The sequence below is a fragment of the Grammomys surdaster genome, unplaced genomic scaffold (assembly GCF_004785775.1).
Source record: "Grammomys surdaster isolate TR1022 unplaced genomic scaffold, NIH_TR_1.0 181, whole genome shotgun sequence".
Taxonomy (NCBI): Eukaryota; Metazoa; Chordata; class Mammalia; order Rodentia; family Muridae; genus Grammomys; species Grammomys surdaster.
The window spans coordinates 1,468,580-1,495,282 of NW_021604626.1; the positions used below are offsets into that span (position 1 = coordinate 1,468,580).

The 26,703-nt window shown below is 40.3% G+C and overlaps 1 protein-coding gene across 13 annotated transcripts in view; it reads right to left on the minus strand.

Moving 5' to 3' along the window:
* Window positions 1-26,703, minus strand: part of Pard3 (par-3 family cell polarity regulator) — a 556,386-nt gene that overhangs the window by 211,113 nt on the left and 318,570 nt on the right. For 6 of the 13 annotated variants that reach the window (XM_028767787.1, XM_028767783.1, XM_028767785.1 and 3 more), the window contains exons 12-16: window positions 24,611-24,649; window positions 16,304-16,492; window positions 15,487-15,657; window positions 7,455-7,605; window positions 768-957 (exon numbers count right to left, since the gene is read on the minus strand). In XM_028767787.1, the coding sequence (XP_028623620.1) occupies window positions 768-957; window positions 7,455-7,605; window positions 15,487-15,657; window positions 16,304-16,492; window positions 24,611-24,649 (740 nt within the window). Of the gene's footprint in view, window positions 1-767; window positions 958-3,657; window positions 5,837-7,445; window positions 7,606-15,486; window positions 15,658-16,303; window positions 16,493-24,610; window positions 24,650-26,703 lie in introns of those variants that run through there. The other 7 variants (XM_028767780.1, XM_028767786.1, XM_028767781.1 and 4 more) reach the window with 3 other exon arrangements.

Here is a 26,703-nt window from a genome sequence, read left to right on the forward strand (position 1 = left end):
GAGAGAGAAAGAAAGAAAGAAAGAAAGAAAGAAAGAAAGAAAGAAAGAAAGAAAGAAAGAACGAACGAACAGCATTGAGGGTATCTGATGCCAACTGCTTTGGATAGCTCTGTGTCATCCTGACATAAACCAAAGTCATCTGAGAGTAGGGAACCTTAACTGGGAAAATGCCTCCTTAAGATCTGGATGTAGACCAGCCTGTGGGGCATTTTCTTAATAAGTGATTGATGGGGGAGGTTCCAGCCCATTATGGGTGGGCCCATTCCTCTAGTTCCCAAGCACCCCCCCATCCCCAGCTTTTCTCTCTAGTAATATAGCGCACTACTGTTTCTGGTTCCATAAAAAAGCAGGTTGAGCAAGTCATGAGGAGTAAACCAGTAAACAGCACTCCCTGCATGGCCTCTGCATCAGCTCCTGCGCTATCCCTGTCTTGACTTCCTTTGATGATGAACAGTGATGTGGAAGCATAAGTAAAATAACCCCTTTCCTCCTCAAGTTGCTTTTGATCTTAGTGTTTCCTCATAGCAATAGAAACCCTGACTGAAGCACAGACCTATGGCCTCTCCATGCACACTCACAGGGGAGCAGACCCCAACACACATGATATGCATACATATACTCTACAAACAGAAAAAAAACAAACATAAAACCCTCCAGTAAGTCTCCTCTAGTTCCCAAGCATTTTAACCTAATTGTTGGATCAATTTGGGAATGCCTTAGATATTATTTATGCTGTAGTAAGCCCCAGCCCTGGGCTGCTCACTCACCAGTCTGCTGAGTCACTGATGGTAGCCTTGGCCCACGTGCCTGCTTCTGTCATTATGAATCCCACGTCATCATGGGAGCTGGAAGAGGACTGGTCAGAGAGGTGAGGAGGGAGCACAGGCAGCCTGTCATCTTCAATCATGACAGTGTCATCGTGTGGCATGTTCACCGTGGGGGACAGCTGGCATTTACCTGATCAGTGAAAAAGAAATTCTAGATGTCAATGTAGGTGCCAAGCCTGTTCATTTTAAAAATTTTACTACATCAAGAAACTCGTAAGTCTTTGACACACCTGCTCTACCTGATAGAGTGAGAGAATTCAGTGTATTTGTTTCTCATACTGCACTGTCAAACACAAACCTCAGCTCAATACAAATGGTTCCACAGCATGGCTATACAGCATGTGTCAGAACATCTGTTGTCTTTAGTTTACCTTCAAAATAATTTGATATGAACACAACATATAGGGTCTTAGGTATGAGAGTCTTCCGGAAGGTTTTACCAGGAAATCTGAAGGCAAACCTTACCAACATACAATGATCATCTATCCAGGCACTCATTGGGTAGCTACTACAGGATACACAGGTATGAGAGAAGCAACATCATCTCCGTACTTAGTAATACCCTAGCGATGGAGGGAGAGCACCTATAGAGCAGAGTACCTTGTGTAAGGACTGTACCAGTTGTGTTCACCTGGGAGAATGATGGGCAGACATGGGCATGATCAGAGCTAGGTTTGAAATGGTGGCTGTGACTTTTCTACTAGACGAAATGATGACATATCCCAGAAAGTGGCAACAAAATTAACCCATGATGAATTTGGATAACATTTGACAAGGCCTAGCATCCAAGCCACAGAGAATTCTTTGAAACAATAACAACCAAGAAGTGGAAAGCTTAGCTTAGATCAGATGTGTTTCTTGAGGTTCTGAGGCCTGCCCTGGGAGGAGGGGACCTCAAGTATGACTATTCCATTACAAAATGCTCAAAGTATCTCTGTCTTCTCTGCAGGCCCTTTTGGTAAAAATTTTTGAGGTTCATAGTTCAGCATGGCATTCATACACCATAACCTTTCTTGGGATAAAGCTATGTCTCAAGCCTCCAGGTCCCTAAAGGTAATGCTGGAACACAAATTGTGTCCTTATTCCAAATCACCTATAGTGATACTTTCCGAAGTCTTTCCATTTGTTTTCTGAGTAAGGATAAACTGACAAAATTTCTGTCCAGGTGCACATATTGTAAGTGGCAGAATTCACAGAAAAAAAAAAAAAAAACGTATGATATGACACACTAAAGTGTGTACCCAAGCAAGAAAGGAACCATGACAATCTCCCCACCCACCTCACAGGAAGATGGAAAACGATCTCTCTATATCTATTGTCCAAATCTGATCAGCCAACTGTACTGGTTGTTATTCAAAATAGCAAGTCTGCTGAGCCTCCTCAAGACTCACCACGATTTGAACAAGGTCCTCTTTCCCTTCACAATAAATTGACTTTTCAAAATGGTTCAAGAACCTTTTGCTAGCATTTTAATATCAGTCTTAGATCTAGTTTTTAATCTGAGCATTTATTAGCTCAGATTGAACACACATATTGTGTAAGCACAGATAAACTGGTAAGGTAAATTTAAAGCACAGTATTTATCTTTCTGTGGCTGATTCAGTAAAAGAAAAACAGAAAGCTATTAAGTTGTTGTACATCTTTTAGTCCTTACCAAAAAAAATCTTGCCAGGAATTAGAAACACATCATTATTTAGCATTAAGTGTACTGCTATCGAAACCATGCATGTTCATTAAAACTTCTGCTCAACAAACTAGCTAGGAAAAAGTCCTACTTTGATTCAAATGCACCATTTTGACAAACCATGGAACTGGCAGGTTCTTATGAATGCTCATGACATAGAAGTAAATCAAATGCAATCATTTCTCTGTCTTGATTTCAAATTGTCTCTTTCCACTCAAGCTTTTTGATATAAGAGACTTAGTAATCTGTTTAGCAAAATGTCACTTGTACACCCATGGTAGTAAACACCACTGTCACTGACCAAAGAAACGCTTTCCTTTAAGATGTATTTTGTCTCCTGAATGACCAAGTTGAATTCATGAAGCCAGGGCTTCTTGCCCTGACTGGAGATGCAAATGTCACATTATGAAATACCTCACCCAGGGACAGTTTAACCAAGCAACCATCACAGAGTAATCATACTGTCTGCCTTTCAAAGTCAAACATGCATCCCCTTGAACTGACACACTTATTTAAAGAGAAAGCCTAGTAAGAAGTATAGAACACTCTGATTGGATCATACAAGCCTCTGTGTGTATGTGTCTTATACCAGTTTGTGTAGAAACACTGTGTTGTTCATGACACAGAATCTCAATAGCTATCTGCCTTACTGATTCTCTCTCACACACATTGTTTCCTCTCTCTCTCTCTCTCTCTCTCTCTCTCTCTCTCTCTCTCTCTCTCCCTCCCTCCCTCCCTCCCTCCCTCCCTCCCCACCCCTCCTGCCCCCTCTGTTCCCAAATGGCAAGAAATTGCTCTTGTCTTACTCTCCAGTCTAATATTTTCTAAGATTTCAGGATCTAATCACCATATTCTCCTCCAATTAGCTTGCCTGTGAGGAACTACTCCAGGATCTGGTTCTAGAAACTGTCAGGGGTACCAAACATGTACAGTTCAAAGCTACGTGTTCTGTTGAGACACACCAGGACCTCTCACTGACATCTGTTGGCATTCAACATATTATAAGTGGGAAACATGAATTGTGATTCAAGGTGGCTTCAATTTTTAATCAGCTAAATTCTCCCCTGCCTCAACTATCTCATCAATATCTCCAGACTACAAAAGGAACATGCAGGGAGTTAGAGAGAGAAACAATAACATACAAAGTGATTGTTTACTAAATATTTATTCATTGATGAATTTACATAGAAGGCAACACAATGCATGGTATCAGGAACAAAAAGAGATGAAAACTGTCAATAACAGAACTCATTATAAAACCAGCATCAGCTCCTCAGTTCTCTACATTAAGTTTTTAACAAAATGAAAATATTCTGAACATATCTATTTAAACTACCATAAAAGTATGAATATAGAAATCACTGAGATAAATAGCAAAATGGAATAAAAATTTAGCTCAATGTAAACTTGCTTTGAACAAAATTATGCAAACAAAATCTTAAAAAAAATGCTCTATTCTCACAAACAGGAAATTGTGGTATATTTATGAAGTAAACATGTTGGTAAACTATGCCTGTTATTCATTGTTGTTATTAAGATGGCTGAATAGTTAGAAAGATCTTTCAAAACTTTTCAAAGGAGAAATACTAAGAAGACTCATGAAGGAATACTTCTGGCCAGGTTTGCTGTTATCCATTGACCTACCTATCTATTGATTTACTTAATTTTTTTTTAAACTTACCCTAATTTTGTGGATCTGGGAGCATGGCACTGTAGGTAAGTAGTCTTAGCTACATTTCTAGCCCTTATGAGTTGTTTCCTATACAAGAATAGGACTCATGTTCTAAAATTAATGGCAGTGGGAATCCAGCCAAAAAGAGAGGACTGTGGTTAAGTCTGGCCTTTGGTCACATTTCTGAGTAAACCATTCAAAGTGATAGAGATAAATTGGCTGTTACTAAAGAGGAACCCGCCGCCCAGAAAACCACACGTGGTTCAGAAACAATATGCTATTTCAGGCAAGTCACTCGCTGTCCAGTGATCTGTACCTCCAACACAAGAGCAAACTGAAGCCTGTGATGTGGGTATCAAGCAAAGGGACCAGGGAGACTAAGCTATGGAGATACCTCAATGTCTTTCAGTCAGTTTAGTGTCACTAAAACTTACCATGAGATCTTGGCATTCCCCAAGAGTGCTACTTTTAGAAAGAGAGAACAGCCAAAACTAAAACAAAGCAAAATCATCACAGGTTTTTGGGACACATTTCTCTTATCCACTAAGTGAGAAAGTGCGACTAAAGACATTGGACATCCTTCCAATTAGAAAAGATGTTTCTTTCTGGTTGTACATTTTTTTTTTGAAGTCTCTCTCCTGGGATGTATACCCTTTCAAAAATTATCACGGGCCTTTAAAATTCCTTTGGTTGCATGCACAAAGAACTCTGAAAAATTGCCTTGCTGACACAAAATTAATCACTTCTTTTTGTCATCATAAGGAATTTTGACACTTCTCTATCATATGAAACCATGGTCTATAGAGAGTGAGCCTAAAGACCCAGCAGACAGTCATGAACTAGCCAGGTAGGACCTCACTGAGAAATATCTATGCACCTGACACAGTACAAATCAGCAGGCTGATGGAGACAAGACACTCTGATATTAGGCATTGTTTCTCTTCTAGTGGCAAAGTAACATCCTTTGCAGGATTTTCTAATCTCAGTGTTATCTAACTTCACCAGTAGCATGCATTCTTATGGGCAATCATATTAGAATAAGTATGGAAAAAGTATAATTAACTTTGAAGTTTGTAAACAGCAAGATAAATTAAGTCTATATATTTCTCTAGGTAAAGGCACATAGGCTTTACCTAGCTTCCAGTACAACATATAAAACATGTCTTAAGGACATGGACAAATAAAGTCATTGAGAAGCCCTGGAATCAATCCCCAGCATCCCTTCCCCAAAAGAAACACTGCTATAAAAATTTGGACTACTGAGTATGATGTCATTCTGAAGCCCATAGGTCCCAGGACATGTATGTAGCAACACCAAATATAGCAGGAGGGACACTAGCCTGCAAGGGGAGCCACTGTGAGTGCGAGGGTTCATTACATACCTAGCAGAGGGAGGGAAAACACTGCCTCCCAGATTACCCGCTGGAAAGGACTAACAAAACCGGGTGACAAAATACGGAAAAAAATTGACGTACTCCTCAACCCATGTTACACATTTCAACAAGTCACTAGGTGAAAGGTCAGGGTGGGGGTTGGTATGTGTTTGAGTGTTAGGTTTTCGCCTTCCTCTGAAGAACCAGGGATTGGAGGCAGGATGCAGGTTACAGGAGCTGGTGTACCAATGGGCTGATCAGTATGGCAAATCCTATGTTCCTATAATAAAGTGGAAATTACAGCGTATCACTTTGTATGCACACAGATCCAGGGACACATGCACACATCCTTTCCCAGGGGTTCTGAGATTTTGTCAACAGCTAAGAATTGGACAAAGATGTTTTACAGCTTTACAAAGAAGCGTGGATAACCCATCAGCAGCGGTAACCAACAGGCACATAAGCAAACTAGAAGCTAGAAACAAGGCCCTTTACACTAAACGGGGCTCAAACCAAGAGCAGGAACTGCCTCCCCGGTTCTCTCATGTCTCATGTAAAATCAGAAAAACATGCATGGAGCATATCAAAGGTAAGAAACTGAGAACTTAGCAATTTCTCCAAGGGGGGAAAGCTAGATGAGGAGGAAGAAAAATGACAGGGAACTGTACTAGTTATGCTGATACACGAATATTCTGTTTTTCTGCAGTGCTCAGTAGAAATCTCTTTGATGATACTGTACCTTAAAGCACTAGTGTCTATTGCTAACGCAACACCTTGCCAATACAAGCTTCCTATGAACACTTCAATGAATTAACCAAACTCTGTTTCAATGATGCACCACAATGGGAACTCCTATTTGTATTAAATCTGTATTAAGTATACTCAAAATGCAATTAAATTTAGGATTTGACTTTAGAGAATTGTAAAACAGATCATAAAGTCTGAGTGTTTTATGTCAAAACTACTTCTTATACCTTAAATTTGAAAACTATCTCAAGTTGACCTCCAGATGAGCAGTTCTGTAAACCCAGCCACTCCAGGGTCTGTTAGGAGTAGACCTAACCTATATAATAGGACAAGTGCTTCTGACCACTTCACCCACTGGGGCCAAGAAGGCAGCACAGGGCAGATCAAACAAAGTCACAGGAGATGAGTTGAGGATTTAAAGAGTAAAGCTGGGTTTCTACTGTAGTTGTTTTTAAAGACATATCCTACTATGGAGTGCATGTATTTTTCATCTGTGACTAAGCAGTTCTGTGAAGAGTGACAACTTTTAGATTCATTTTCTGAAGCTGTTATGCGTATGTGCACACGAGCATGAGCCAGTGCGTGCACGGGTGAATGTGCACACCCACATGTGCCATCCTTGGGCATTGCTTCTCAGGAGCTGTCCACTCAGTTTTCGATAGTCTTTCATTGGGACCAAGGGGCTGTCTTAGGCTAAGCTGGCTGGCTGGCCCTGAGCAACAGGGATCTGTCCATCCCCCCAACCCAGTGCTGGGACTACAAACGGACCAACACACCTAGCTTTTTAAAATGGGCTCTGGGGATTGGAAACTGATTCTTACGGTCACACAGCAAGGGTTTTTACCAACTGGCTGCTTCAAACATAGCTTCCCTTACTGTTCTCAAGAAGCCAAGGATACTGTGACTGTTGAAAACATTTCTTTCATACGCTTTTCCTTTCTTCATCAACATGTGGTAACTGAAGAGTATTTAACCACTCAGCGTGTGGATGTGCTTTCCTTACATTCATGTTTCCTGAATGACCATAATGAACCTGTTTTTTTCTCTCAGAGACAGAGGCCCCCTTTAGATTAATATTGCATTAAGCCCCTCTCCATGAACCAGGTAAGCGTGAACATGAGATGAAATGAAGAGTGCTTTACCTGACTCACCCATTATCCTGCTGAGCGCAGCGTTCCTGGTGGGAGACTCATCCAGACCCTCAATCCCACTGTAGAGGGAATGTGAGATCCTGCGTTCTCTGTCATCCAGTTCTGTTTCGATGGGCAGCTCTGGTGCAGCAGGGCTCCCGGGAGACCGCAGCTATGGAGAAAGGGACAGGGGAAAGTGAATCTTGGAGGCTGGTTAGCAGCATGGGGCCAGGATAACAACTTTCTAAGGCTTGTATCCAACCAGGCCTCCAATGAGCTAAAACCTTTCAACTACACCAAAGTAATTTGTTGTGTCAGCCTGGCCTAAATGACCGGCTTTCTGTGGCACTTTATTCAACTCCTATAAAGCTCAGTCAACATTTGAAAATGTGTATATTAAAGGTTCTTTTTTTAAAAAAAAGTTTCACCTTATTGCTCATTCTTTCAATTTGACTGGAAGCATGTACTGAGGTCAATTAAACTATTGTTTAATTTGAGATTCCTGCTACCTGTCGCTCTGTGGAAAGAAAGCAGGCTTTGTCAGCATATCCTGGACTTCACTTAGCTTTGTACTTATGGGACAGAAACGTCTTGGCCTCATCCGTGTATGTCATTAGCAACACACTGAAAATGAATTCTTTAGAAATTAAGGCTCACTGTGTAACTGTAAGGCAATCTCTAAGTTTGAGGCAATAATTGAGAAATACTTCAAGGATGTACAGAGGAGAATGAAAGTAAGAACCAATTTTTTTTTTGCATGTATATGCATAGTGTGAGTGCATGAGTATGTATGTGTGTGTGTTAGTGTATGTATGATATGTATGGGTTTTTGCATATATATGCTGCATAGTGTATGTGGATCATATGTACGGGGGGTTTGAATGTGTATGGGCTCGTGTGTTCTAGTGCTCAGCCATGAAGAGGCCTGAGGTTGACCCTGAGTAACTTTCTTGATAGCTCTCCATGTTATTGAGGCAGCTCCTTCCCTCAACTTGGAGATTGCCCACTGTCATTCGTCTATCTAGCTACCTTGCTCATGTGATCCCCAACCTCTACCTCAAGAGTTCTAACATAATGGGCAGCTTCCATGCCTGCCTGGCTTAGAGGGAGGTTGCAGTACTCCAAATCACTGTGTTAACACTTAGGTGTGCTATTCACAGGATCATCTCCCAAGCTCTGGACTAAATATTTTGATGAGAGACACACAACGATGTGAGCTTTAACCAATGTCACACAATCTCCTAAATGAATAATAACAAGAAGCAAGTCAAGGGCTGGGGGTGTGTGGCTCAGTTCACACTGTGCTTCTTTAGCCTGGTGAGGCCCTGTGATCAGGCACTGAATAAACTGAGCACAGTAACCCATACCTCTAATCCCAGCATTTGATGCAGGTAGATCAGAAGTTCAAAGCCATTGTCTGCTACAGAGTGAGTTTGAGGTCAGCCTGGTATACAAGAGACCAAGTTATAAAAGGTTTTTTGTTTGTTTGTTTTTGTTTTAAATTTGTCTTTTTTGAAAAAGATCAATCTCTATGGCTTTGGGTTAAAATTATATGCAGTCCTCCTCATCAAAGCTGTGTCCTACATGCCATCTTCTCCATAGAAATAGCCAGAAGACGACATCCGTGTTAGGGCTTAGCCACTTTATTTGGTGAAGGGTCCTGCACTACAGTAACTATAAGGACCTATGTGGACCAGCTCCCTAAAAGGTGCTACTGACATATAGCCAGGCAGAGCATGAGATGAGCAGATTCCTTCCTCAGGCAGAGCAGCTACCCCATTCAAACAGAGACGTGGGCTGGTGTGCTGTCTTCCACTGAATAGAGTATTGTTTCTGTTGAAAACTATCCTGTGTTTATGTAATGAGACACTTAATGATGCTCCAAGCTGCAGGCTGAGTTTGAGAAGCACAGGAAAGGTGGAACCCATTGAAAGTTCAACTCAATCACAACCGGGGACCCTCAAGCTGCAGGAGAATAATAAACTCTCAGTGTGGCGAATTAGACTAATAAGGTTTAAACTGTGAAATCAGGGTTCATTTTATTAGTTTTCCCTTGAAACTGCAGACAGCCTTACTGGCAGGTAAACCACCTAAGGTCGCTGATATAAAGACTTATGAGAATGCTATCTAAAGCACCATTGGTGCCTCAGTTCTAAGATTCCTTGAGGAAGCAAAAACAGAAACAAACCTCATACCCTGTACCCTTAAAGACAAGAGTGCTTTTTCAAAGCTGACTATTTAGAGCCATTGTACAGCTCTGTAGCCAAATGATTGGCTAGCATGCCTAGACTGGGGAGTCCCCTAGCCCCACAAAGGAACACTCAAAACCAAAAACCTTGATATTTTAAATGATAATATACATGAAAGACACTTGCCCTATTAGTCTCTAGGAAAAAGTTCTGCTTGCTATAGAATATTTTATCAGGAGACAAAAAACAAAACAAAACAAAACTAAAGAAAAAAACAAAAAACAAAACAAGCAAAAAAAATCTTTGCATTTGCTTTCAAAAATAAATTTAGCTCCACTATAGAATTCTGCAATGTTCTGAGGGAAAAACAAAACAAAACACACCTTTATAAACATTCAAGTATGCCAAGGGAATATTTAAGGTTATATTAAGTGAAATAAAATTCCATTAAAAAGAATGGGCAGGTTTTGTAGAGAAAAATCACTCAAGATGCATGTTCTTGAAGGGTACACTTGTAAACATCAGCACCTCAACCGTGTCTAATTTACATATGAAAGGCAGATTTAAATGAAGCCATCAATAGTCTACTATATAAATATTTAACAGAATTTAGAACACCTTTTAATTCTTCCAGTTTTATCTTGGTTTTGTTTTGTTTTTTGAGACAGGGCTTCACCTTGTAATCCTAGCTAGCCTGAAGCTCACTATAGAGAGATCAAGGTGACCTCATACTCACAGAAATCCCTGTCTCTGCACATTCTGATGCTGGGGCCACACCCTGCAACTTCTCTAGGATTTTGTTTTGTTTGTGGGGGTTAGTGCTGTTTGTATTTTCAAGACAGGGTTTCTCTGGGTAACCCTGTCAGTCCTGGAACTCAAGAGATCTGCCTGTTACTGCTTCCTAAGTGCTGGGACCAAAGGAGTGCACCAGTTTTAAGAGAAAGGATTGGAAAACATTTTGATTTAAAAATATGTTGAATTTCTTCTTTCTTTTTTTATCCAAGGAAACAGAAGCAGAATATGTCAGGTGGTCCCCTGGGCTTGCAGGATAAAGGCACCCTGAAGAGCAATTCCCACTCATCCTTGTCTCGCCAGCCTTTAAACTTTAGCTTAATGATTAATAAGCGTTACTAAAATTAATAAAAATTGGATAAAAAATGCAATTTTTAAAAATAATAAGACTAGAAAAACCAGTGTGTAAGCAATGCTGTACTTGTCAGGCTGTTCCATCTGTTCAAAAAGAAGAAATCTGCAGTCTCACTCAACTGGGACCAAGGGCAGCACTGGGAAGACCCTTGTCCTGGTCTCTAGAACAGATTTTCTATCTCCTGAGAAAAAACAGTAGGTGTTCCCAGCACAAACCCCATTCTGCAGGATATGAAATATCCCATTTCTTGACTCATTAGCTGGGAATTTATTTTTCTCTGTGGTCACTATGCAAAGCAACGAACAAGCAAGATCAGTAATAAAGGCTCCTATGAATCACCCTTAAAACTTTATTTACAGATCTGAATGTTAGAAACAATAAAAAATTGTAAAAACAGTATAAATATGTTTTCAAAGAGATATTCAGATGATATATTGCTTTTATAAATGTCAGTAGCATGCTTCTTAATAATCAGCTGGATATTATCCAATGATTAGGCTTTTTAAAAACTAAATCTTAGAATACTTTCTTTTTATAAAAAGTTAAAAACTCTTTGGAAACTAATACTAATAAAATTTTTAGATTCTCAACTATTTTTTTGGAGGGGCTGGAGAGACCTGAAAGCCACCAGCTCTGTAGGAAAGTTAGTGTTTGTATAGCCTTAACCTCCCTCTCAGTTACCCTCAAATTGATCCTGGCTAGCAGTTGGGAAAACTTATTTGAAATTCCAGTTTCCATCTACATTTTATTTCCATGTTTGTCATAAAGCAGGCATCAGCTGAATGATTAGTTGAATAAAAGGTGGATGAGTCAGATTCCATAGAAAATAGCACACTAGATTGTATGGAAGTGCTCTTTTGTGTTGGGTCCACCATGGTTTGACAGCCGGCTTAGATTACAGGTCTATTGTGGATAATACTAATGTCAAAAGAGTCATAAGCCTGAAGAAAATAATAAACAGGTATGTTTCAGATCTGAGGGAGAGGTTTTTAGCATCTAATTTTTTTTTTTTTGAAGGGTTGGAGAGACGGCTCAGAGGTTAAGAGCATTTGAATGCTCTTCTAAAGGTCCTGAGTTCAATTCCCAGCAACCACATGGTGGTTCACAGCCATCCGTAATGGGATTTGATTCCCTCTTCTGGCATGTCTGAAGACAGAGTACTCATATGCATAAAATTCATGATAAATAAATCTTCTAAAATTCTCTTAATTAAAATATAATTATTTAATTTCCCCCTTTCTTTCCTCTTAACTCTCAGAAATCCATGTTCTTTAAAAATTTTTTTTTGATTACTCTGAAATATATAGATACAACCTGCTCAGCCCATATTATGTTACTCTATGTATATGAGTTCAGGGCTGGCCACACAGGGTTGGATAACCAATTGGGGGAGAGTTTTAGGGCTCAATGTCAAATTCTGTTTTTGTTTAGTTTCCTTCATGTCCTTAGAATAGCAAGAATCTTAACACGATAAGCTCCCAGGTTACTGGGCCCTTTGATAGAAGAACCAGAAGCTCACAGAACAATCCTATGTTTCTCTCTATATCACTGGGTAATGACACAGTCAGTCGGATCCAATGTGGGATGGTGAGGATCTTGCATTTAAATGACTGTCACCATGCTGGCCATATCCTCCATGTCCCCCACCCACCTCCCCCCTCTTCACTGACCTATCCAAATTCATTTCGTAAAACACATAGGTCAAGAATCAAAAATTATTCCTCAGGGCCTTTTCTATTCTATGTAGCTTTCTGATTCTAAAAGGATTAAATCTAAAGGAAGAATTAATTTTGAAGTAGTCCTTGACATCTAAATCCCCTCACATGAGATTTAAGACACCAGTTCACCTAGTAGAGCTTTATGCTTAGGCTAAAACAAGGTTTTATATAGAATTGCTTCTAATGGACATGCTGAAATAACTATGATACGATGAATTACAGTAATTCCCACAAACATCCATTCCCTTCAGATATTTAAAATCAGCCTAATTCTCATACATAGCTTATTTTGAATGCCAGACAGAGGTACCAGTCCCCTCCAGCCTCCTTTGGAAGGTAACAAATTTCTCCCTTGGGGTAAATAATATCAATTTGTTTTCCTTTTTCATGTATTTCAAACTGGAAGGAAGGAAGGAAGGAAGGAAGGAAGGAAGGAAGGAAGGGAGGAAGGAAGGAAAAAAGGAAGGAAGAAAGGATGGATAAAGGGATAAAGGGATGGAAGGAAGGAAGGAAGGAAGGAGGGAAGGAGGAAGAAAAGGAAGGAAAGAAGGAAGGAAGGATAGAAGGAAGGAAAGAAGGAAGGAAGGAAAGAGGAAAGGAGGGAGGAAAGGAAGAAAGGAAAGTAGGAAGAAAAGAGGGAAGGAGGGAGAGAAGAGAGGAAGAAAGAAGAGAAGGAGATATGGAAGAAAAAAGGGAGGAAGGAAGAAAAGAAAGGAAGAGAGAAAGTAAAGAAGGAAGGAAGGAAGGAAAAAGAAAAAAATCATGATATTAAAATTCAAACAAACAAAAACCAATCAACCAAATCTGTCTTTAAAAACCTCTTATCATCTTTCAGGAGTGAATGGAGATAGGGTACAATTTCTAAAAATCTCCCATCATCCTTTAGGAGTAAAGGAGCTATGAAAAGATAGTGAAGAGAGTATTCTAAAACTGAATGGATGCCAGAGGGCCTCAGCTAGGAGGAAGAGGGGGTCATAGGAGCAGACAGATTCAAGGTAAAGAGAGCTCTAGGGAGTTAGCAGGCTCTTGTCTATGAGAGAGCAGGGTCAGGGGGAGCAACACAGGTGGCACTAGGTAGGGTCCAGATTCCACAATGGTCTGACCCTGGGGCCAGGTGACATGGCCAGGTGACATGGCCAGGCATCTATCCTGGAGAACTGAAGAGATCAGTTTGCTTGGCAGACTGTGGAAGAGGGCCTAGCTACTGAGAGTCAGTCTCTAACAGACTATAGCTACTGTGTCCTAAGAAACAGTAAGAACCAGCCATATAGGAAATGAGAACAGAGAATTACAGGCAGCTATGGGGATCGCAGCTGCTCCTGCACTTAAATCTTCATTCACATAAATTCAAATGTAAAAGTAAATGTGACAGGGATGTTTCAGTAGGGAATCTAAAACTCACATCTTTCATAGGGCAAAATGGAATAAATCAATGCCTTTATCAAAACATTTTCAAGCTGGTGCACATTTGCCTTACTCTTGGGGAATCAGAATCCTACAGAAACAGAATGATCTTTGCCACTCCTTATTGCAAAAATCTCCCGCAACATTCCATATTCGGTATGTGTGTGTGTGAGAGTATATGTGAGTGTGTGTGTGCGTGCATGTGTATGTGTGTATGTGAGTGAGTGTGTATGGGTGTGCGTGCATGTGTATGTGTGTGTGTGCGTGCCTGTGTGTGTGAGTGTATGTGTGTATGTGAGTGTATGTGTGTGTGGGTGTGTGTGCCTGTGTATGTATGTGTGTATGTGAGTGTGTGTGGGTGCATGTGTGGGTGTGTGTATATGTGTGTATGCATGTGTGTGAGTGTATGGGTGTGTGAGTCTGTTTGTATGCACACATGCCAGCTGTTGATACTTCTACAGCTCTCTGCTTTATTGTTTCTGAGTCAGAATCTCTTATTGAACATGAGGCTCAGAGACTCAGCCAGATGGACGGCCAGTGAGCTCCAGAACCCACAGAGACTTTTGTCTCTCTCTGGTGCTGGGACGGAAACTCAGGCCTCATGTTTGTGCAGCAGTGTCTTTCCTCTCTGCTGTCTTCTTAGACTCCAGATCTTGCTTTGAAAAAGATCAAGGCAATGAAACATTTGAGGATAGACACTGCTGTGCATCCAGCACCTATCAAAGTTTCTGAAGATGTTCAATACATACCTGTCCACTGACCACTGTCCTCAGGAATTGGAAACAACTCATTTCTCTAAAAGAACTACCTAATATAGACATGTGTGTTTTATACTATCCTGAGAACTATTCACAAGCATTTGCACAACTTGGACTAAAATGCCAAACAATGATTTGACAAAAAATACCACCATTCGAGACATCTCTGAAAGGCTGAGATGCAAGTCAGTAAGAACACATGCCTATCCAGTGTAAGATCTGGAGTCTATCCATTAACACCACTAGAAAAAGAAAGAGGGGCAGTCCTCAGGTTACAGGACTCTCAGGAACAAATTTGAATTCTTCCCATTCAAAAGAATGTCTGTCCTATGTCTGAGGTTTTCAATTAATGTTATATTGATCTTTGTTGCGAATATTAGCTTAATAATTATGGGTGTTTCCTTCTACATTTGGCAAATAAAAGCGATGCAAGTGTGTGTTGGTTTAAACAAGAATGGCCTCCATAGTTTCATATATATAAAGCTTAGACACTAGGGACTGGCACTATTTGAAAAGATTAAAAGGATTAGAAGATTTGGCCTTGCTACAGCAAGTTTGTCACTAGGCTGGGGCTGTAGCTCAATTCATTGAGCATTTGTCTAGAATACATGAAGCCCTGGGTTTGGTCCCTTCTTTTGCATAACCAGAAATGATGGTGTATACTTGGAGTCCCAGCAGTGGAGAAGTGCAGCTAGAGGATCTGAAGTTTAAAGTCACAGGCAGTTCAGACTATGCTGGGTCACATGAGAGAATGTTTGAAAACAAGATGTTTCACTGACAATCTCAGCGGGCCACAGAGATGAGTGACGGTTCTCCCAGGCGACATCCCCTGTTTACCTCGTTACATCTGCTGATCCGCCTCGCCACAATGAGCTGGATCATGCCGCGCTTGTTGCCCTCGGTGGACATGGACCTCCGCAGTGTCTCCATGGCTTCCTGGTTGGCTTTGCCCAGCAGAGACTCTCCATTCACTGCTATCAGCTGGTCATTTACCCTCAGCCTTCCATCCTGTGTGGAAGGAAAGTGAGAATTGCTGAGTAGTCTTCAAGAGGCTTCTTTTCTGAAAGTTTAAATAATTAAAAAAAACAAAAAACAAAAAAAAGGAAAGGAAAAGGGATATGGGGGCTTTAATCTCATCGTAAGCAGCTGTTGTAGCCTCTGTCTATTTCAGTCTTTTAGACATTCCTGAGCCATTATTATAATCTGTACTAAATGGAATACTAACTCAAAGGACACAAAGTAATCATTACTGGCTTGCTTGCTTTCAGGTACAGCCACCACGGTGGTTTATAAGTGAGATCCATGAGGATCAAGATGACTGTAGAAAACTGCTCTTCACAGACAGGAAACTCACTAGGCTTAGAAGGAACAAACGGCTTCCCAGCAGGAGGAAGAAAAAGGAACCTTCTCCCCAGCCCAGGACTCATGTTGCCTTTACACATGTCATCTTCACTGAGCTAAGAAGACTACATACAGATTAAGGGTCACCCGAGATAGAATGAAGAGTTAGAATAATGAGCTCCATGCCTTAAATGGTCCAGGCAAGGTTCTGTAAAGAAAGAAAATGTCACTAATAGAATGTGTAGGCCAGAGAGGAGGTGGGTGAGAAGCCCCACCAGCAGGTGTGGGCTGAACAAGACTGACAGGTTCTTACTTTAGATGCAGCTCCGCCATTAATAATGGACTTGACGAAGATCCCCAAATCTGCGTGGTTCTCTTTGGAACGGTTCCCCTTGACGCTGACACCAAGCCCTGCAGATCCTGAGTCATTCAGTGGAACTTCAAAAGTCAGAAACTCCCTGGTACCATCTGGTGTGAGAACAACGTCCTCATCTTCAGCTTTCTAAAAGGGAAAAGAATTGCACAGGGTATTAAAATATCAATACCTCTTTCTCTAGCTACTACACGGAAGATTTTAATGACAAGTTCTCTAATGAGAATAGGCAGATTTCCTTCCTTGACAGGATCCATGACGATGTTACAGCTGTCTTTCAAGATTACACCTGAGCCTGACTATGAGCAGCTTCAGGCTATGCTTATATCAGTGTTCCACCAAAGCTGCAACTGATTCTAAGAGACACAGGGGTAACACAAAAGAGATATATGTAGACTCCTAAAGTCTGGGGCTAGTCTGCAAAGCCTTTGTTCTGTTCTGTCTTTACTATGTAAAACAACTTTTAAAAAAAGTCAAGATAAGCAAACCATTTGTCTTTGCATGGAGGATTTCCACTGTCATTAGTAGTTAGTTCGATATTCACTGATACTGGGTGCATTTTTATGCTTGGGCAATATGAAAACTCCAACGATACAAAGCCAATCAGGAAAGGTGTTCAGGTTTAGGACCAGTGCTTAGCTATAACCAGTAACATCTGGGAGACAATATAGAACCAAATAACATCTAAGAAGAGAATTCTATAATCTTGCAATCACACATCATATCACTGGTAGATATCACATAAGCATCGTGGCTTAATTAATTAGCTATGTACAACTCTTTGGTTTCCTAAATGAAGAGGCTCAAAGAAAGACTTTCAAGATCCCACACAGTTAGGATATATAAACCCTTGTTCACCTCCCTTAAAACAGAGGAAGAAATGAAAAATGAATCTACAACGCAATGGAGTATGGTATGAGGCCCTATTCTATTACTAAATGAAAGTTCATCACCCAAGGAGAAAGGACAGGTTGCTGTCCAGGTCCTCAGCAACCCCTCCAAGGCAAACAGCACCATCTCAATATCTGCCATTTGAAGTGGAAATCTAGATCTCTCCTGTAGCATCAGTCTCAGAATGCATAGACCCCAGTGAAACATGCAATGTACTCTTCCTCTTTTCCCACCTTTGAAACACTGCTGCAGCATCCACTTTAGTCATTTAAAATGGACCATCAGTTACAGTGGTGAGCTGTCATCCTAAACGGACAGCTTTCAAACAACTCTGTGTTACTCATAAAACTTGGCTATTATAGAGGATAGGAACAGGATTTTTTTTTTGAATCCTACCCAATTTTTGATATATTCTAAGAGGCCAAATCAAGTAACAATAGAATAACTTAAAAGAGAATGTGAGGTTTTCACATGTACTCTTGATTGTCTTAATTAAATTAGCTTTTAGAAGAACAGTATTTACTTGTGATTATATAGAAACAAGGTGCTATTTTAAAACCTTAAAATCCAAAATAATGTTACATATAAAGCAATGTTTCCACTTTGCTGACATTTAGTGTGTGTGTGTGTGTGTGTGTGTGTGTGTGTGTGTGTGTGTGTCACTGGTGATAAAACAGGGGACTCATGACAGGCAGTCTAGAACTTGTCTGCTGCTGGCCTACATGCCCAGCCACACAGGAGTACATTCTTGGAAACATTTCAAAGAATAGTCCAACAGTGAGTAAGGAGGAGTCAGCTTTCGATGATATAAAACTACAACCTTTTAAGAACATGAAAAGTATGCAGTAAAAAATGAAAAATAGATGTTTAAACGACAGTGTTTATATAAAGTAAATATTTACCATTGGATTGAGTTTCTTCACTCTTTATAATCACTTTATCTTTACAATATTCCCAGAGAATAATTACAGTTCAAATCAATAAAACTAATGAACTGGAGACAAACCCAAGGTCGGGTAACTGTATCAAAATATTAATACATCACAATTTTACAGAAATATCTTTATACTCATGCAATGCTCTATAAATGCTAATGTTCACTTCATTTTTCATTTCTTTAATCAATGTGTATGAAAACCAAAACACTAGGTAATTATTCTATAAGTGACTATTGCAGTCTTACTGTAAATGTAAAAATATACCATCTGGAGGCTGAGAGCATCTCAGTGTAAGAGCACTGGCCTAGCAAACATGTAAAAAGGACCTACATTCATATCAGCATGACAAACAACCAAAGTAATAATGCTTAAAAGGATATCCCACATGGGTAGATTTCAATGATCAAAGAAAAAAAAAAAACAGTGCCAATACCTCCAAGCCACACCACTGTCCCCTTGTATGTGGAATTCAGAAACACTTAGGAGACAAAATAGATTTTATTAAGAATGCTTCGTTTGAGAGGCCATGGACACTGTAGGTTCTCAGGCCTTGCTAAATTCAAGGAATCACAGCTGTGTTTAGTGCACACAGGAACTCAACCGTTGCCACTTCTTCTCTCCAATCCAGAGGACCTTAATTGTCATTGGTGGATTTACATCTTCAGTTTGGCTTTCTCATGTTTACTGATGCCAACATTTCCATAATGATTTTACAAAAGCTTAAAATTCTCATTTTTTTTTCCTACTTGAAAAATCAAGACAAGGAGCTGAATGAATTCATGAAGAAAAAGGCTAATCAAGATGGGAGTGCTCCCCCACCGCCTCGCTCTGCACTTACTATGAAAACCGCAAGAGACCACTGGTGGGGTGGGGTGGGAGGGTCTTTTCTTATGGCTCTTGTATCAAACCTTGAGACTTTATTGTCATTAAGAACACTGAAGGGAGGCACTGTCAGCTGCATTAGCAATTCATTACTAATCTGCTTGGCTCTTGAACGAGACTGAAATTAACACCAGATTTTTAGAAATTTAGTTATTTTGGCAGTAACTTTTAAAAGTTTGCTCTTCAGAAACCATTTTGAGATGGGACATCATAAAAATCCCCACAATGCTGAGCTAGTGCAGGGACCTCTGTGCTCGGACACAGTAGAAACCACCTCCTTGTTGTGCTGCCTGAAGCTGTGTCCCTTCAACCAAAGTTCTCCAGCCTGCTCAAGCTGGTTTTGCTGCTCACTCTCATGCATGTGGGCAATGGGTATCTACTGTGTACATATGTTGGTAGAGCATGAACAAGTTCCCATCAAATTTGACTGCAGTTCTCCCCTGCATGCTTCTCCATTGGCAAATTGAAAACAAAGAAAACAAAGGGCTCCCCCAACCACAACCATATTAGAAATAGGGGTCCTGCCTAATGCATCCTGTGAAAGCTATCAAGTTTTCCATTATCCTCAGAGAAGAGAATGTACAATGAGGAAGAAAAATGGTCAGTGGCCTTCTGCATTCCCTACCTAGTGTTTTCTCTTCCGTTAACACTAGTCCCAGTAGCTGAGACCCTGACTATCCAATCCTGACTTGTGAATATACAGTGAACTTAATCACATCATCCATTCCTAAAGAAGGGGAAATGACGATCAAATCTCTGGGCTGATGAAATGCATAAAACATAGCGAAGAAAACGAAAGGAAAAAGTCATAGATACAGAGCACTGTAAGACAGGAGAAGCACATGGTGACAGCTTATCTTGGCACTACTGTTCACAAAGTTCTTACACAGGAGTCCTGCTCCACTGAGTCTTTGGCCTGTAGATCCCTAGAGGATCCATACCAAGGGAAAGATCCCTCAAATTCAAAAGAGAGGGGAGCAAGCCATTCTCTAAGAAAGAATGGGTCAACAATAGGTAACCCCCCTTTGCAAACTCTAATTAAAAGCTATAAATTGACTGGGAACAATTATCCAATTGTTAAAGGTACTCTTCACAACTATGACATTCAACAATGTGCTGAACAGGATGGGTTTCTGCAGGGCATGGTAGTGCAAAACTAACCCTAGAGCTCAGGAAGCTGAGGCAGGAAGACTCTGAGAACAAGGGCAACCTGAGCTACTAGAGGGAAGGAAGAAGGAAGGAAGGAAGGAAGGAAGGAAGGAAGGAAGGAAGGAAGGAAGGAAGGAAGGAAGGACAGTCATATATATGTACACCCTGGAATGACAGGTGAACGCATAAACAGACAGACCATTTATAGAAGACAATCTGAAAGCCTCTAAGTTTGCATATTGTATATTGAGTTGATAACCAACTGTGGCTATGTACAGAGAGATTTGTGGAAATGCTATCTGCTTTTATTATAGAGACGAAAGATGAATTCTATTTTCATTTTTTGAGCCCATCTTTCTGAGATTCATTGCTTATTCATTATTATTTTTGTAGTTATTGGGGATTGAACTAAGAACACTAGAATCTTTGTCTTTGTTCCTCTCTGCCCACAATCCAGTTCCCCTTCCTCCACTTGTTTTTGCTTTGTTTTGTTTGTTTGTTTTGTTTTTTGAGACATGGTCTTTCAAGTTTCCTAGACTGGCTTTACCCCATAGTACCCTATGCAGGACTTGGCACAACGATCCTCCTGCCTCAATCTCCCCAGTGCTGGGACTACCAGGTCTGCTTATTAAATCACAATCATACATCTGGACTTCCTATGTTATTTCCTGATCCAATGAAGGGCAAATATTTTTAAAGACTATTTTCTGTTTGTTTATAACAATAGTAGTTATTAACTTCCAGTATCTGCCCAGAAAAGTACCCGATGGGGGGAAAAAATCAGAAAAACCAAAGTGAAGGGATATTCTCAAAGAGATGTGCTCTCTAAAGAAATGTAAAACAAAGGTACACCAAAGAGCCACTCCAGACTAAGATTCCGGACACACGACTAAATGTCATGCCATGACCTGGCTTGGGCTGGAGCCCAGAGGGCCATTCTGACTTCTTACTCGTTTATTTTATAAACTACTGTGGGCAGTTATAGCAGTGTAAAGCCAAGGGCGGTTTATTGGTTCTGACAACTAGAGCACGGCTACATAAGAAAATGTCCTTGCATTGAGACATTCAGGAGTAAAGGAGAATTACATAGATAATTCACTGTCAGTTCAGGGGAATAAACGTTATACACAGAGAACAGTGTGAAGCCCTTGTGGAGGGAAAAGAGTGAAACAGGTGTTCAACGTGGCAGAGTGCTACCAATGGACGATGAAGAGGAAACTGCAGGGTTCTTCGGAAAGTCGTTTGGATGGTGTTTTGCTGGGGCAAACATGTGAAGGAACATTTCACTGAAGCAGACACAGGTGAAAGAATGTTCTGTTCAAGCAAGCATATGAAAGGACAGGTGATGAAGGATTCTTTGCTAACAACACGCATGTATTGGTCTACCTTGCGTTGCATAGTTGAGTTCCATTTGTTGGGACTCCATAGAGAGAAATGCACCGGAAAAGACTTCTGGTGGTATGCTGCAGTTTCTTGCCACTTCAGCAGACTCGGGTTGATTGGCAGACAGCTGAGACAGACACACATGCCGAGGCAACACCCATGGAGGACAGGTGATGATAGGAGGGTGTATAAATAGGACTTGACAGACAGTGACGGGGGCTGAGCTAGGCTTGTTTATAGAGTTAGTTGTGCATCTCTTGTGGGTCTTGTGTCTTCACTGTTCTTCACTTCCCAGAGAGACACACAGACAAGAACTTCTCCAAGTGTTCCTCCTGGTCCCTTCTGCTGACTCTAGCTGAGGCTGAGGCCTAGCTGTCTCTGCTAAGTAGTGCCACCACTGCTGATTCATGTTGGTTATCCCGACTCTACTAAACTGGACTGCTAGTGTATCCATGAGGTGTTTGTGAGTGGATCCAGTTGCCACTGCTAACCTGTGAACCGAACAGCTGATTTCCAGACAATACAGACAGGAGTTGCTCCAAAGAACGTTTCTAAACAGGTCCACTTCCCCTGTATCCTTTCTTTTTCACTACCTCTGGTGGGCTAACAGGGAGGTTAAAGTGCTTAAGAACCATCATTAAAAATAGGTTTAGAAAAAAAATTAAAGTTACAGAAGAGGTGGACAAAGAGAACTTTCTGAAATTCTGACAGTAAGAAAAAAAAAAAACCTACATAAGGTAATTAATCCAGAATAGCCTTGAAGCCTATAACTTACAGACTTCAACAAAAATAAAATAAAATCTTAAAGTTAAAAAAAATGTACAAAGTTTATCGCTATGCTACAAAGACAGCTGAGAACAAATGATGAGAACATTTTGAGGGAAATCTGTCAGAAACATTAAGCAGTGATTATCACGGTAAAGTCACCATAAGGAATTCCAACTTAATTCCTTAGTGAGTCAGCTCTGTTTGTCTTTACAATGCCTCTACATCCCGAAAAGACTCGATAAGAATCGGTGTGGGCAGATGAAGGATTCTAATCACATTATGCTTTGCAGACCCCACAGAAGTCAGGAAGATTCAGAGCCACAGAGGAGAAGCAATCACCCTACAGCTGTTCCAAAAATCCTTTTTTCCGTGTTTATACAGCAAATGCTTCTGGATACGGCTATAGCAATGGATAATACTAATCACAAGATAAAAATAAATATGTACATAAAGACGTAGGAGAATATAAATGTCCCCTGACTCACAGTGGAATTACACCTAGGTAAACCTATTCTAAGCTGAAGATATTGCAATCCCGAAACGCATTTAGCATACCCATGTATCCAGCATTGCAGCGAACACTCTGTTAGCTAACGTTTGGATAAAATATCTACTACAGAGATTTTTATCTGATAAGGCATTCAAGCTCTCCAGTCACCTATTGATTTCTTGTGGAAACTGAGATAAGAGGATGTTATATGTATGTTTTGCCCTCCTGTGGAACTGTGCCCCTTAGTGAGCTGGGGGCTGCCTATGTGTCAGCTTTTTAAAGTCACAGGTATTTTTTAATCCGAAGTAAATCAAAAGTTTGACATTTTCCTTTGGTCAAGATTTTCCAGGACTTTGGATGTTTAAGTTCAGGACCAACTATGATTTACTGGGATGGCTGGTAAAGAAAGCATCAAACTTGAAAAGGTGAATGGCCAGCTGTGAGTTCAGCTCTGTGATAGTATGTTCAGTATTTATGTGGGGCCGAGCCCAGCACTAATTAAATTAACCATATTTTAAGAGTGAACAGGTAGTTATCCTAAGGGCTGGGTAAGCCACAGTTTATTACTAATTTGAAATGCCATCTTTAGACACAAACATACATACGTACAAATATACATACATGTTCATTTCCAGAATGGCTCATTGGAGTTAGAGGGTCCATTTGCCTGTGCTTTGACAATCTCTGCTGGTCCACACTGTACAGCTTTCCATTATCTTTGCCACAGTGACTGTCTTTTCAAATAGAACAATCTCTTCAGCTATCCTCTCTCACTGACATCTTCAGTGTGTGATAACACTGTGGTTTTCATTGGCTATCACTGGCTGAGTCATTATACAACCAAAACCTCAATATTGTGTCTCTCTCTAACCTGTACTCATGGGTGTGTAATATTCTTGATGCTACTTCCTGATTTTGCCTTGAGGTCTTATTGCCATCCAGTTTTAAAATGATGAGATATTTGAGAACACCGTTCTATTTATTGGCATTGACTGTTTATGTATCTGTATTGTAAAAATCAAGTCTGATTAAAGCCTTATATTCTGATGATTTTGGTTTACCTTGGGCTCCTACATAGATAGCCCTGCGTGTCCTGTAACTAACTATGTAGACCAAGCTGGCCTCAAACACACAGAAATCCACTTACTCCTGCCTCCCAAGTGCTGGGGTTAAAGGCATGAACCACCATACTTGGCTGAGTTTGAGAATATTTTTATTTGCTATTTAAGATGCAAAGATCCTTTAATATGCAAAGATCCTGACTTTTATGGCTATTTACTGTCAGCATTAAATTCTCTCTCTTCCACGTAGTACATCATCACAGAGACCAACATATTGCCTATAAACAGACAGAATACAGTCTACCCTTAGCTCCCAGTGCAGATTAGGGTTCTAAAATGGACACAGTTGAGCAGCATCTGTATTTGAACTTGAGCCCAGATTGCTTGCCTTATCCCCTGCCCTTTTTTTTACTATAACAACTATGCTTACGTTAATCACTGACATATCACCATATTGATCCTGACTATACTTTATATTACACGCACTTAACCTCACCATATTGTACAAAGGAACAGAAAATAATTCTGATGTCTCCCTTTTTATGCCTGTTTGACAAGCCTCCCCTCCAATATAGAGGTAAATAAAAACTATTTTAAAATTAGATCACCTTGGTAAAGAGGCAGGACAAAAAGTATCATAGTGAATTAGCAAGTACTGAAACATCTCTAAAGACAAGCTTCTTACCGTTTCTTTTGGAGTCTGCATCTGGCTTGGTTCAGCATTCTAGAAGAATTAAAGAGTAACATCAGTAAAGACTGACTTTCATCATCAAGGACTAGGGTCAGAATGCTTTATTAAAAGAGATTAGATTGTTTTAAAATTAGATTGTTTCCTTTACATTGCAAACATTGTAAGGTCTTTGTAAGTGGTCTGACATATGGCTGTCTTCTGGACTGTCAGGGTTTAGGTCCAGATTTCAGCAGTTCTAAACAGAAGTCTCCCCATTCACTCACATTATCTCATAAGCTCTGTACAGGAAAAGAAACCTCATGAAACTCTGTATCTAAATATGCTGCTACTTCTAAATGTGTTTCCCAATCTCCCCAACTAAACCTCAAGGCCATTTGACAGCTATATGGATAAAAAACAGTCTGTACGAATAGTGGAAAACACTTGATACTAGAACGTGTTCTACGGGGAACACATGTAATTCTTCCCATGTAACGCAGACCATGAAAGGTTGATAATTTGGTTTTATTTAATTTTTAACAAAAGACAAAACACTGATTAAAAAGTATTTAGATTAAGACCCATAGAACTGAGACAGAGAGGAGAGTTACATTAATTGGAGTTAAGAATTATTTTTAAACACTTCCTTTGACTTTCAGAAATGTTATTATTTTAAGTCTCAAAAAGCAGCTGCAGCAGGCATAACAGACTGACAGCCTACTGGCCCTGTCCTTAATGAAAAGCTCACAAGCAATAAATTAAATGAGGGAGGGGGAGGGGGAGAGAGAGCAGCAGACGAGAGAAACAGAAGCCTGGAAGATCCAAATTGGCCCAGAAGAACCTGCATAACCTCAGGCTGGCTCTCCCTCCCCTGTGAGACTGCTGAAGAACCATGCTGCAGTTTGGCAGGCTCAGTAAGGCCAACATGCAGCCTCAGAGTGCCAGGCAGAGCTGGGGCTTCCTGCCTGCCCAGTGGAGGCTGGTGCTTTGGAGAGAGCTCATTTGCAATCGAATAGAGACATTCCAGATTTAGGATCAGGTGGCATCTTAAACACAAAATTGGATAAGAGTGGAGGAAACCTGGTAAAATGGCATTTAAATGGAGACATGATGCATTAAACATTTGTCAACTATGACGAACTTTTCATAATTTATTCAAAATAAACAAGACGCACAAGCGTTCACTTATCACCCTATCAGGGTCTGAAATCCCCATAAAGTCAAGTAAGACTGTGTGTAACAAGAGATTGGACACCCATGGCTGAAATCTAGCTTTATTTTTAATAGTTATTTAAATAAACAACTAATTTCTATAGTGAATGTATCAGCCATGATGCATCACAATGCATAATTCAAGAGAATCAAGTCTATGTGACAGATTTGGGAACTGTAGCCCTAAATCCTGTCACTTGTCAGGGCTACACAAAGCTAGCAGCTAGCTGAAAGGAGATATCAAACCTCTGAGATGGCTCGGGTCAAATCTGCTTCGGAATATTTAAGATGATACTTGTGCTTGAGCCAAAAGAACCTTCTAACCACATCAAAAGATAAAGATGACTCTTCCAAACAAGTCAATTTTATATATAAGTACATAAAACTCATATACAAATAATAAAAATAACATTTTCTCCAGAAGTGTATTCAGAACTACATTTATGCTCTGGATCTTATTCATACCAAAATCATTTCGATGAGTCTGCTTAATGGTTAACATCAGTGTGGAGGGCAAAGGTGAGCTGTGAATAGTGCCCATTGTTTATATTTTTCTGACTAAGGTCACCCATGCTTGTGACATGCCTTTATTTTCCTAACGCTAATTTTGTAAGCCTCCCTATATCCATCAAACAGGAAGCACCATTAACTTTGCTTAGGTTGTATTTACTACAAAAAACTGAAACCTGAAAACCTGTCACATGAGGGGAGAAGATGGCAGTGTTTCGAGCATAGCCTTTGGGGTGACAGTTATGAAATAATTGACATCTTGGGGTTTAACAGGGTTAAGCAGAAGAAACAGTGATAAACACATCATTTCCCTGAAACCCTTCTTATAAGCTGTTTATTAAGCACTCATCCACACATAGTTGAGGTGTCTATTGTTAAAACTGGCA